Below are 10,716 nucleotides of genomic sequence, written 5' to 3'. Positions count from 1 at the left end.
TTTTCTTGGTGACTATGGTCCCAGCTGCCTTGAGATCATTGACAAGAACCTCCCGTGTAGTTCTGGGCTGATTCCTCACCATTCTCATGATCATTGCAACTCCACGAGGTGAGATCTTGCATGGAGCCCCAGGCCGAGGGAGATTGACAGTTCTTTTGTGTTTCTTCCATTTGTGAATAATCGCACCAACTGTTGTCACCTTCTCACCAAGCTGCTTGGCGATGGTCTTGTAGCCCATTCCAGCCTTGTGTAGGTCTACAATCTTGTCCCTGACATCCTTGGAGAGCTCTTTGGTCTTGGCCATGGTAGAGGGTTTGGAATCTGATTGATTGATTGCTTCTGTAGACAGGTTTCTTTTATACAGGTAACAAGCTGTGATTAGGAGCACTCCCTTTAAGAGTGTGCTCCTAATCTCAGCTCGTTACCTGTATAAAAGACACCTGGGAGCCAGAAATCTTTCTGATTGAGAGGGGGTCAAATACTTATTTCACTCATTAAAATGCAAATCAATTTATAACATTTTTGACATGCGTTTTTCTGGATATTTTTTGTTGTTATTCTGTCTCCCACTGTTCAAATAAACCTACCATTAAAATTATAGACTGATCATTTCTTTGTCAGTGGGCAAACGCACAAAATCAGCAGGGGATCAATTACTTTTTTCCCTCACTGTAAGTCGCTGTAAGTGTCATATATTCCAACTAATGAAAACATACTTGTCAACAAGGACTAAAACTGTGACAATAACGATATACCCTAAAAAAAAAGAAAAAATAATTATATATAGTACATAATAATTCCACGTGAGACTAATGGACATTTAATTTGACATCATTTTCATCTGTTGAGACTATTTCATGCAATCCTCTCATGGCAGAATTTACATCTATGAGTTGCGCGGTCTGATTGAGGCTTTATAGCAGGGATAGGCAACTAGATGGGGGGATAAATAATAATCATTTGTATACTGGAAATTGACCACAACCAAGCCCCAAAAAAGACTGCTCTTTTCAAATACCATAATTTCATACCTTGATTACATTGAGACACGATCAAGTCTCTTTTTTTATTTGTGTGAATACTAAATTACATTATTTTGATGAGTTCCTGGTGATTGTCTTAAAAAAAAAAAACACACCCCCCCAAAAAACAATCACTGTTGCGACCCCTGCCTTTTAGCCTATATGGTTAATTATGTCTGACATTGGTTACAATATTAAAAAGAGAAAATGGTGTTCTCAGCTTTGGGTGCTGGGATCAAAAGGAATATACCGGAAGAAAGGAAAAACCTGCAGTCACTGACATGTTAATGTCTTATTTTTTAGCAGCACAGGTCAAAACAAAACGGTCGCGTTTCGGCCGGCGCCTTCGTCAGCGTTTGGAGAATGATAGACATCCACCCATATTTATATAGTAGATGATGTCACATTGTAGTACAGCTTCCTTCTTTTTCACATTCATTATTTACATACATTTTCTATTGTTTTTCACAAGAGCGTCAAAATCCCCCCCCCCAAAAAAAAATGCCCTTTGCTCACAGGCAGCAACCTAACAGGATTTCTTAAGGCTTCTAGGGCTCTGTTTGTAAGGCATGGATATAATATGCCTCTCTGTAACAGCAATTTCTCTCTATTAGTTATTCTCCTAAGTGGCTGTACAACTTCTAAGCCCTGGAACCTCAGTTGGCACACATCATGTCTTACTGCATTAAAGTGTCTGGCTACAGGGGCCTTATCACCAGTCCTAAGACAACGACACAGTTTAACCTCACTAGTGTAGGGGGCACTATTTTCCCCTCCGGATGAAAAGCGTGCCCAAAGTAAATTTCCTGCTACTCAGGCCCAGAAGCTAGGATCTGTATATAATTGGTAGATTTGGATAGAAAACACTCCAAAGTTTCCAAAACTGTTAAAATAATGTCTGTGAGTATAACAGAACTGATATGGCAGGCGAAAACCTGAGAAAAATCCATCCAGGAAGTGGGATTTCTTTATGTTTGTAGTTTTCTATTGAACGCCATTACAGTATCCATTGACTTAGGTCTCAAATTGCACTTCCTATGGCTTCCACTAGATGTCAACAGTCTTTAGAAATTGTTTCAGGCTTGTATTCTGAAAAATGAGGGAGTAAGACCACTTTGAGTGAGTGGACACCAGGAAGTCACCAGACCTGTTTTTGCGCCCGACCGAGAGCGCGCCTTTCTTGTTGTTCTTTTATATTGATGACGCTATTGTCCGGTTGAAATCTTATCGATTATTTAGGCTAAAAACAACCTGAGGATTGATTATAAACATCGGATACTATTTGGATTTTTCGTCTGCCTGTTGTGACTGCCTTTGAGCCATTGGATTACTGAACAAAACGCGCCAACAAAACTGACGTTTTTGAATATAAAGAGGGACTTTATCGAACAAAACTAACATTTATTGTGTAACTGGGAGTCTTGTGAGTGCAACCATATGAAGATCATCAAAGGTAAGGCATTTTTTATATCGCTATTTCTGACTTTTGTGTCGCACCTGACTGGTTGAAATATGATTTTCATACTTTTGTATGCGGGGCGCTGTCCTCAGATAATCGCATGGTTTGCTTTCGCCGTAAAGCCTTTTTGAAATCTGACACGGCGGCTGGATTAACAAGAAGTTAAGCTTTATTTTGATGTATAACATATATTTTCAAGAATGTTAAATATTTGAATTGAGTATTTTTGAGTATAGTTGAGTATAGTTGACCAGCATGCGTCATCTCTTTCTGTTCCTGATGAAGTTCAGAAATGTTTATTAGAACCTGTCATTTGGTGAGCGGCAAGCTTTACGCTCCCTATCCAAAGATGACAGTGTGGTTATCAAACCTGCAGATAAAGGGGGCGCAACTGTTCTTCAAAAAAAGGAATCATATAGAAGAGAAATACTGAATCAATTAAGCAACAGAGACTTGAGTTCCCCCTTGAGTTGTGATCCTACCTCCAAGTTTTTGGGTGAATTCCAAAGTTATTTTGGACAATGCTATTAGCAATCCCACAAAAAAATGAGTCTAACTTCATGTTACAGTAACACGTTCTCTGACCTCAATTTTATACAATTAAAAAAATTCACAAGAGTTGCCAAGAACCTGTTCCCAGACGTCACATTGCTGCTGGCACTCAGTCAGCCACTGAAGCCTTGTCTCCATGTTAGGATTATCACATCAAGCCGGCTGTTACCTTCATATTTAAGGGATACAACGGACTTCCTTAACTGAACTCTATACAAGGCATTGCTGACTCAGACATTCTATGCACAATGTCTGAGTCAATAATGCCTTGGTATCGCTGACTCAGAAAATGGGCGGTGGTAGCTTCGAGGTTAGAGAAGCGGGCCAGCATCCGGAGGGTTGCCTGTTCGAATCCCACTACTGAAGAAATCTGTCCGGAGTGAGGTGGCAACCAGAGGGTTACTGGCATCAATATCTCAGGTGCCACCTACCGCCGATGTTCCCTTGAGCAAGGAACTTAACCCCCTAATAGGCTGCCTTCTTCTCCAGCCGGATGTGTGGATGTGTGTGTAAATTAGGGCGGTTGGATAAAAAGCAGAAAACAGTTTTCCATCTTGTATGGACTAATAAAGCATATCTTATCAATGTGACCAGTTTATATACTAATATGGGGGAGATATTCATGTACAAGAGAGATGAACAGGTGCCCCCTACTGACTTTTTATGTGAACTGGCTCAAAAACGACGAAGTTTGAGAATGATTTCTACATCCAGTCACAGGGCACTGCGATGGGGTCCCCATTCATACCGAATTACGCACATTTGTTCATAGGGAAGCTTGAAGAAGATTTTGTTTTTAATGGTCATTCGTTTTCCCCCCTTTTGAAATATAGGTTCCGTTATATTGATGATGTTTATTCTTCATTTGGAGTGGGACATGTGAGTTCAGACTATACATGAATTCCAGTTTGCCTACTATAAAATTCACTCTGGAATCCATTGAGGAAACTGTCTATTTTTTTTTATATACTGATTCGCAAAGACAATGGACTTCAGACGAGTGTACATCACAAGAATACTGATAGAAACAATTTCCTGCATTATTCAAGTTAGCATCTGTCTACTCTTAGACGTAGTCTACCTTACAGCCAGCTGAAGAATATGTAATACTGACGATGAACTTGAAAAACAAGTTTGTGTTTCTTAAGTAAGCAATGTTACACAGTACAGCTTATTGACGCTTAAACCTGCCCTTTTGTCACATCCTGACCAGTATAGAGGATATTTTGTTATTGTAGTTTGGTCAGGACGTGGCAGAGGGTAGTTGATTTATGTATTACGGGGTTTGTTGGTCACTGGTTTATGTTTGTATTTCTATGGGTATGTTCTAGGTTAGTTTTTCTATGTGTAGGTTGGGTGCTGGACTCTCAATTGGAGGCAGGTGTTTCTAGTTGCCTCTGATTGGGAGTCCTATAAGTAGGTGTGTGTTTTGTTTGTCACTTGTGGGTAGTTATTTGTTAGCACTGCTTTTTGTTGAGCCTGCTACTCTGTTCCTGTCGTTAGTTTGTTTATTGTTTTTTCGTGGAGTTCTCATTGTTATAATAAATATGTTGAGCACGCAACCCGCTGCGCCTTGGTCCCATTCTATCTTCCACGACAGCTGTGACACCTTTCTAATGATCAACCTACTGTATTTGTGTCTACTTATTCCCACATCTCTTAGGCTGTTAAATATCTCAGCGGTCTAAGGCGTCACTACAGACCCGGGTTCGATCCCAGACTGTGTCACAACCAGCCATGATTTGGAGTCCCACAGGGCGGCACACAATTGGCCCAGCGTCGTCCAGATTTGGCCGGGGGGGGGGGCTTTAGTTGGCTCATAGCGCTCTAGCGACTCCGTGTGGCGGGCCGGGCGCATGCAGGCTGACTTCGGTCATCAGTTGAACAGTGTTTCCCCCGACACATTGGAGCAGCTGGCTTCCGGGTTAAGCGGGCGGGTGTTAAGAAGCGTTGATGGCGGGTCATGTTTCAGAACACGCATGACTCGACCTTTGCCTCCCGAGCCCGTTGGGGAGTTGCAGCGATGAGACAAGATCGAAATTGGGAAGAAAAAGGGGGTTAAATACAAATAAATAAAATAAAAAATACAAAAGCATTGGCATGTCCTGTCTAGGGACACCTCTGCGGACCAGGCTTTTCAGAAAATCCCTCGATTCGCTTTTAAACGTGCTAGAAACCTAAGGGAGAGACTGGTAAGAGCAGATGAATATGTACCCTCTCAGAATGTTTGATCTATCCTCCCCTCAGGCAATTTTCCATGTCATAATTGTGTGAACCGTAACGCGACGATCAAGGGTAATTTCTTCCTTCATCCTCACACGGGAAAGAAAATGTAAGTCAAGGGTAGAATTTCCTGAAGAATGAAATGTGCGGTCTATTTACTGAAGTGGCTATTATTATGTTGGAAAATCTAACAGACAATCGAAAGTTCATAGTACAGAGCATAAGAGCAACATCAGAATTGGTGACGAGAAGTCCCCTGTAGCCAGACACTAATGCGGTCGGACAAGATGGGTGCCATGTTGCGAACTGAGGCTCCAGGGCTTAGAAGTTGTACAGCTACTTAAGAGAGGCGGTGACTGAGAAAATATTGCTGTTACAGAGAGGCATATTATATCCATGCCTTACAAACAGAGAGCCCTAGAGGCCTTAATGAATAACTCCTGTTAGGTTGCTGCCTGTGATTAACAGATGTGCTTTGTGAAGCTCTTGTGAAAAACCGTAGAAAATATATGTAAATAATGACTGTAAATAATGAATGTTGCCAGCTAAGGTATACGAGGGGACAGTCATCCTAGCTGGACAAGGCTATCTGAATGTGCACATGATAGAAGTTAGAGGTAGCCTAAATAGTCATTATTTAATATAATAAAATGCACTGACTATTATGTGACTAAAATGGCTGTGACTAAAACTAGACTAAAATTGTCCAGAGATTTAGTCGACTGATAATAACTACAACTAGCGAAGGATGAAATGGCTAAAATGTGACTAAGACTAAATCTAAAATACTGTAGCTGCCAAAACTAACACGGTATAACAATTTATTGTTATAAATTTAGTCAATTCAAATCCAAATACTTGTCAGCCATGGAGAACTTGTTGGCCTGCTGTTTGTAGCTGCAGGTCAGTTCGTTCTGGATGCGGGAAACCAGGTCGTCATCGACGTTGTGCTGTATGGCCCGCTGTACCACGTCCAGCCACCAGGGGGATCGTAGATTGACCTGGCATAGAGAACAGCGATGAGAGGAGACAGTCATATAGGGGGCAAGTACAGACACAGACACGTGTGCATATAGGATAATGCAACAGCTGGGTGATGTTTAGGTTAAGGGGCTCTTAATCTTGGAACCCAGAACCAAATCTTGCGTACACTAGCTAGCTATTCGATTTGATTCTGGAGACCGACACAGCTGGAAATGGAAAGAGCAGATTTAACACCCACTAACCCCCACTACAGAACCACTACAAATCTATTGGTTAAAATCCCTACCTCCACTGAAAGCGCTGCTTAAATTTGTCAAACTAATCAACGGCACTGTGCACAAGAGGGTCTCTTACTTTGCGTTTGAGCTCCTTGATGTTCTGCAGTACAGGCTGTAGATTCTGGTAGGCCTCAGACACCTCGGCGTTGTGTTTGGTCATGTAGTGCTGCCTCAGCTGCTCTGCCTATATAGATAACACACATATACATACATACATATTCTACGAGCATTCACGCACAACTGTATAATTGGAAAGACATGATAGTACACAGGAAGGCCGAATCCTAGGAAAGTGAAAGACTTTTAGGTTTCTTTGGCCACGTCATAGAAACACAAAGCGGTGATCGGGCTCAGGGAGGAACCGAACACGACACCATCATCAGCAGGTGTTTCACCTCCTCTTTCAGCCGGTCGTCTCTCAGAGTGGGCGGTATCCCAGAGTGTTTTGCATTGAGCAGCTCCATTAGGTTGTGTGTGGCATGCAGCCTCTGTTTATAAAAACACAGAAACAAAAAGATGAAATAGAAACATTCAGGACCTCAGAAGGGGTTTCCTTCTGTTGCTAATCAGCATCAAGCAGAAGGCACATACAAAAGAGAGAGTTAATATGAGCAGAAAGGTTGCAAATCTGATGTTGAATAGGTTTTGATCGTCTACAATGGGCCTTTAGACGTCGGCTGCGTGATTGTAGTGCATACCTGCAGTGAATCAGTCTTCAGTCGTCCTTTGTGTTCCTCTGAAGACCTCAGGACTTCTCTGTACATTTCCACTGCCTCACCAAACTCATCTACAGGTGGCAATACCGACAACGACACCAGCCCTCGTTAAAGCTACACCGCTCTGTGTTATACAGCACTTTCATGCGTCATGCCATACTACCACACACAGCACTAGCATAAAGGATGCTCCTTATTATAGGGAGAAGCACAGATCAATGATGTCACAGTCTCCCCGGTCAGTTTCCCATGGGAAAGAGACAAGGAGACAGAACCACTGGAGAGGTAGCGAGGAGGAGTTTTGTTGTCTACCTCTGATGATGTGGATGCCTGCCAGGCCGTTGAGGGCGCACACCAATTGTCTGTGAACCTCTTCGCATTCCACTCGACATTTCTTCTGCAGGGACTTGAGCAGCTCCTCCATCGTCATGGTGCTGTTTTAGGGGCATTAGGTCATAGGATCCGTTAGTCACTAAAGGTCAATCTACACACAACCAAACCGCAGCACCAGAGACTGAAACCCACTTTAGGCATCCTTTATTAACCAACAAAACCAAACAGCGCTGAAACACATTGAAGGTAAGACCTCACCAACTGGCAAACAGAACCAAACAAAACAACACCGCACCAGCGACCCAGACAAACTGTAGGGCTTTATCTATCAACTAACAAACAAACGTGAGGCCATTGATACTATTTATCTCTATGTGTGAAGCCATCCAATTACCAGCTAGTAATTTGGGCTCTGTGCGAACCAACTGATACATAAGAAAGAACATTTCAGTCGCTAAAGACAGCATGACCAGACAATAGCTTTTCTATTGGCCACCCAACCCCACCCTGCTTTACACAGTGAATGGGGCCTTGTAACACAGTAAAGGTAAAACTTCTTTTTTTTAAATTGCACGATTAAGTCCAGAGTCCAAACATTTACACTTCAATTTCAAGTGCAAATCTTCTTTTTTTAATCTAAAACAGTAACAGAGTCAGGCTCATCATACCCACGTCTCCTGGACGAGATATATTTTTTATATCTTTAAACCTTTACCTCTTCTGGAAGGGCAGGAACTCTCCCCTGACAGCCTGTGGGTGGCAGCAGGCTTGACGGAGTCTGAGCAGGGGGTACAGGATGGTGTTGACCGTGCGTCTGTCCAGGCTGCCCAGCTTCAGGCTCCAGTCCTGGATCTTCCTCAGCTTAACCAGGGCATCCTGGGAACACACCTCATGCTGCCGGTGGTAGAAGTGACCCTCCACTGGAGAGAACTGCAGCCAGTGGACCTCTTCTGTCTGAGGGGGAATCTGAATCTGGAAAACAGTCAAAAGTGATACTTGTGAATCTAGAAAGGCAAAACTTACTTTACCTCATTAAACCAGGTAAGCTATTGGAAACACATTATATTTCACAATGATGACCTGATAAGGCACTAGACTAGGCACTTGATATGTTACGAAGACATTTGTATCCTACAAAATGTGTTATTATCCAACCTACCTGATCAATGACATCTTTCTTGGCCGATCGCCACAGCAGCTGACCAATCAGGTTGTAGAGTGGCTCTGTGTTTCCGCGGCGGTAGGGTCGGTAGAGCAGCTGGTCCCACCAGTACTTGACCCAGTAGGGGTCGACCCCCAAGAACAGAACCAGACCATACAGATCTGTTAGGAACAAAGCATTCTGTCAGGTTAGGGTTAAGAACAGGACAAGGCAAGACGGATCTGGACAGATCAGAGACAGATCAGTCAAGTGAAGACCGAGGAAGCATGGTATGGTAACTATTGAAAACTACTGTAGGTGTCAATGAATTATAAATGTGAATTTAGGAGTTCACCTTCCAGGCCTCTCTGCACAGGAGTTCCACTGACACACCAACGGTTGACCGACGAGAGACGCAGAGCCATTTCTGCTGCCTGATGAAGAATAACAACAATCAACAATCTGTAACAATGGAAACAATAGCATAGATGCTAAAAAGCACAAGGGTAATTGACGAAAATTGTAGGAATACCATCTTGCTTGTTGCGTTTACATTTATGGCATCTGAAGAGCACTCCAGTTTCCGACCAGTCTCTCCAACCTTGAGGATACCCCCGCCCATAATTATTATTCTCTTTCCACGCGTCTCACCTTGGCAGTGGTGCATTCCACCATCTGGGCCTCGTCCAGACAGATGCGCCACCACTCCACGGCCACTAGGGGGCTGGGAACAGCCATGTATCGCTTCTGGTTGCGAAAGCGCCGGCCATCCTTACTGTTGCTGTGGGGGATGTCTACGTAGTTCAGCTCCGAGCGCAGCACGTCATAGGTGGTGATGACCACATCCTGCTCAGCCAGCATGTGAGGCTGGATGAAACCATGCTTCTTCACCCCCTGGTACACCTTGGGACGGTGGGAGGGATGGAGGGAGGATGGAAGGATTAATGGAAGGATGGACCAACGCAGGATGGGTGGAGCAACTCAGGTCAATGTCAGCTACTACAAACAGCAGTGTCGGCAGCACTTTCCATCAAGTTACATAACTGTTTAATTACAGATTTATAAACGAACATAAGCTAACAATTAAGATTCCAAACTATTTGTAAAAGTTCAACTGTAATATAACTGTTTAGTGCAGACCTATAAAAGTCCTTACCAGTACTCGTAGTGATGAGGAGCTGATGTGTTTGTTGATCTCCTCAACCCACTGATGACAGATGGACGAAGGGGAGATGATGAGGGTAGCTCCTGTAGGGACAGGTGTCATGGCCACCAGGCAGTGAGGACAGTAGAACGGTGTGGTGTCTAGGCTTTCCTCCTTGTAGTTCACACACTCTGCATGCTGCCACAGCTGGCAGTTGAGACACTGCACCCGGGCCTTGTAGTCGATGAGACCCAGCTCGCCACAGATACACTCAAAGCGGTAGTCTGGGGTGTTGAAGGGGGTGAACGACACCCGGGTGGCCGGCGGCATTTCCGGAGTGACAGGTGGCCCTGGTTGCTGCTTACTCTCTTCAGGGGCATCTTCCACTTTATCCACTCTCTCCGTCTCCTGTTCCTGGGAGTTGTGGAGTGTCTCTTTGTCGTCCTCCTCAGGACGATCTGCCTTCGCAACAGGTGACAGCTCCTGTGAGGCGCTTAGCGTGTCGCTGCGTCCCTCCTGCTCCTTCTCAAGGCGTCCATCCTGCTGTTCATCTTTACTGTCCTCAACAGAAAGTGGACAGTCAGGGGACAGGCAGCTCTGGCTAATATCCTCTGAAGGAGAGAGGTCTGGGGTATCAGGGTCTTTATAAGAGGTCTTCCCCTTCTTCCCTGCTCGCCTTAGTGAAGTTCTCCTGGGCCCACCGTCTCCGGAGGGACTCTGCTGCAAAACCAAACCAAACACCATTAAAGACCATCAATGGGTTTAACAGCAGTAATCTGAACGCAGTGCATGCCATTAGAAGAACAGAAAAACAAATTTGAGGCTTACACAGTGAGGGTATTATAATCAAACTCTCTACATCTT

At 43.9% G+C, this 10,716-nt stretch overlaps 1 protein-coding gene across 2 annotated transcripts in view; it reads right to left on the bottom strand.

The window, feature by feature from the left end:
• Positions 1-10,716, bottom strand: part of shprh (SNF2 histone linker PHD RING helicase) — a 35,537-nt gene that overhangs the window by 15,663 nt on the left and 9,158 nt on the right. Inside the window, exons 9-18 of one of the 2 annotated variants that reach the window (XM_014197079.3) lie at positions 9,865-10,572; positions 9,360-9,611; positions 9,064-9,142; positions 8,727-8,890; positions 8,283-8,539; positions 7,547-7,668; positions 7,217-7,305; positions 6,914-7,006; positions 6,595-6,702; positions 6,115-6,257 (exon numbers count right to left, since the gene is read on the bottom strand). In XM_014197079.3, the coding sequence (XP_014052554.2) occupies positions 6,115-6,257; positions 6,595-6,702; positions 6,914-7,006; positions 7,217-7,305; positions 7,547-7,668; positions 8,283-8,539; positions 8,727-8,890; positions 9,064-9,142; positions 9,360-9,611; positions 9,865-10,572 (2,015 nt within the window). The remainder of the gene's footprint in view (positions 1-6,114; positions 6,258-6,594; positions 6,703-6,913; positions 7,007-7,216; positions 7,306-7,546; positions 7,669-8,282; positions 8,540-8,726; positions 8,891-9,063; positions 9,143-9,359; positions 9,612-9,864; positions 10,573-10,716) is intronic. The other variant, XM_014197086.3, reaches the window with a different exon arrangement.

The sequence above is a fragment of the Salmo salar genome, chromosome 01, assembly GCF_965601325.2.
Source record: "Salmo salar chromosome 01, fSalSal1, whole genome shotgun sequence".
Lineage (NCBI taxonomy): Eukaryota > Metazoa > Chordata > Actinopteri > Salmoniformes > Salmonidae > Salmo > Salmo salar.
This window is presented reverse-complemented; position numbering and strand designations above follow the sequence as displayed.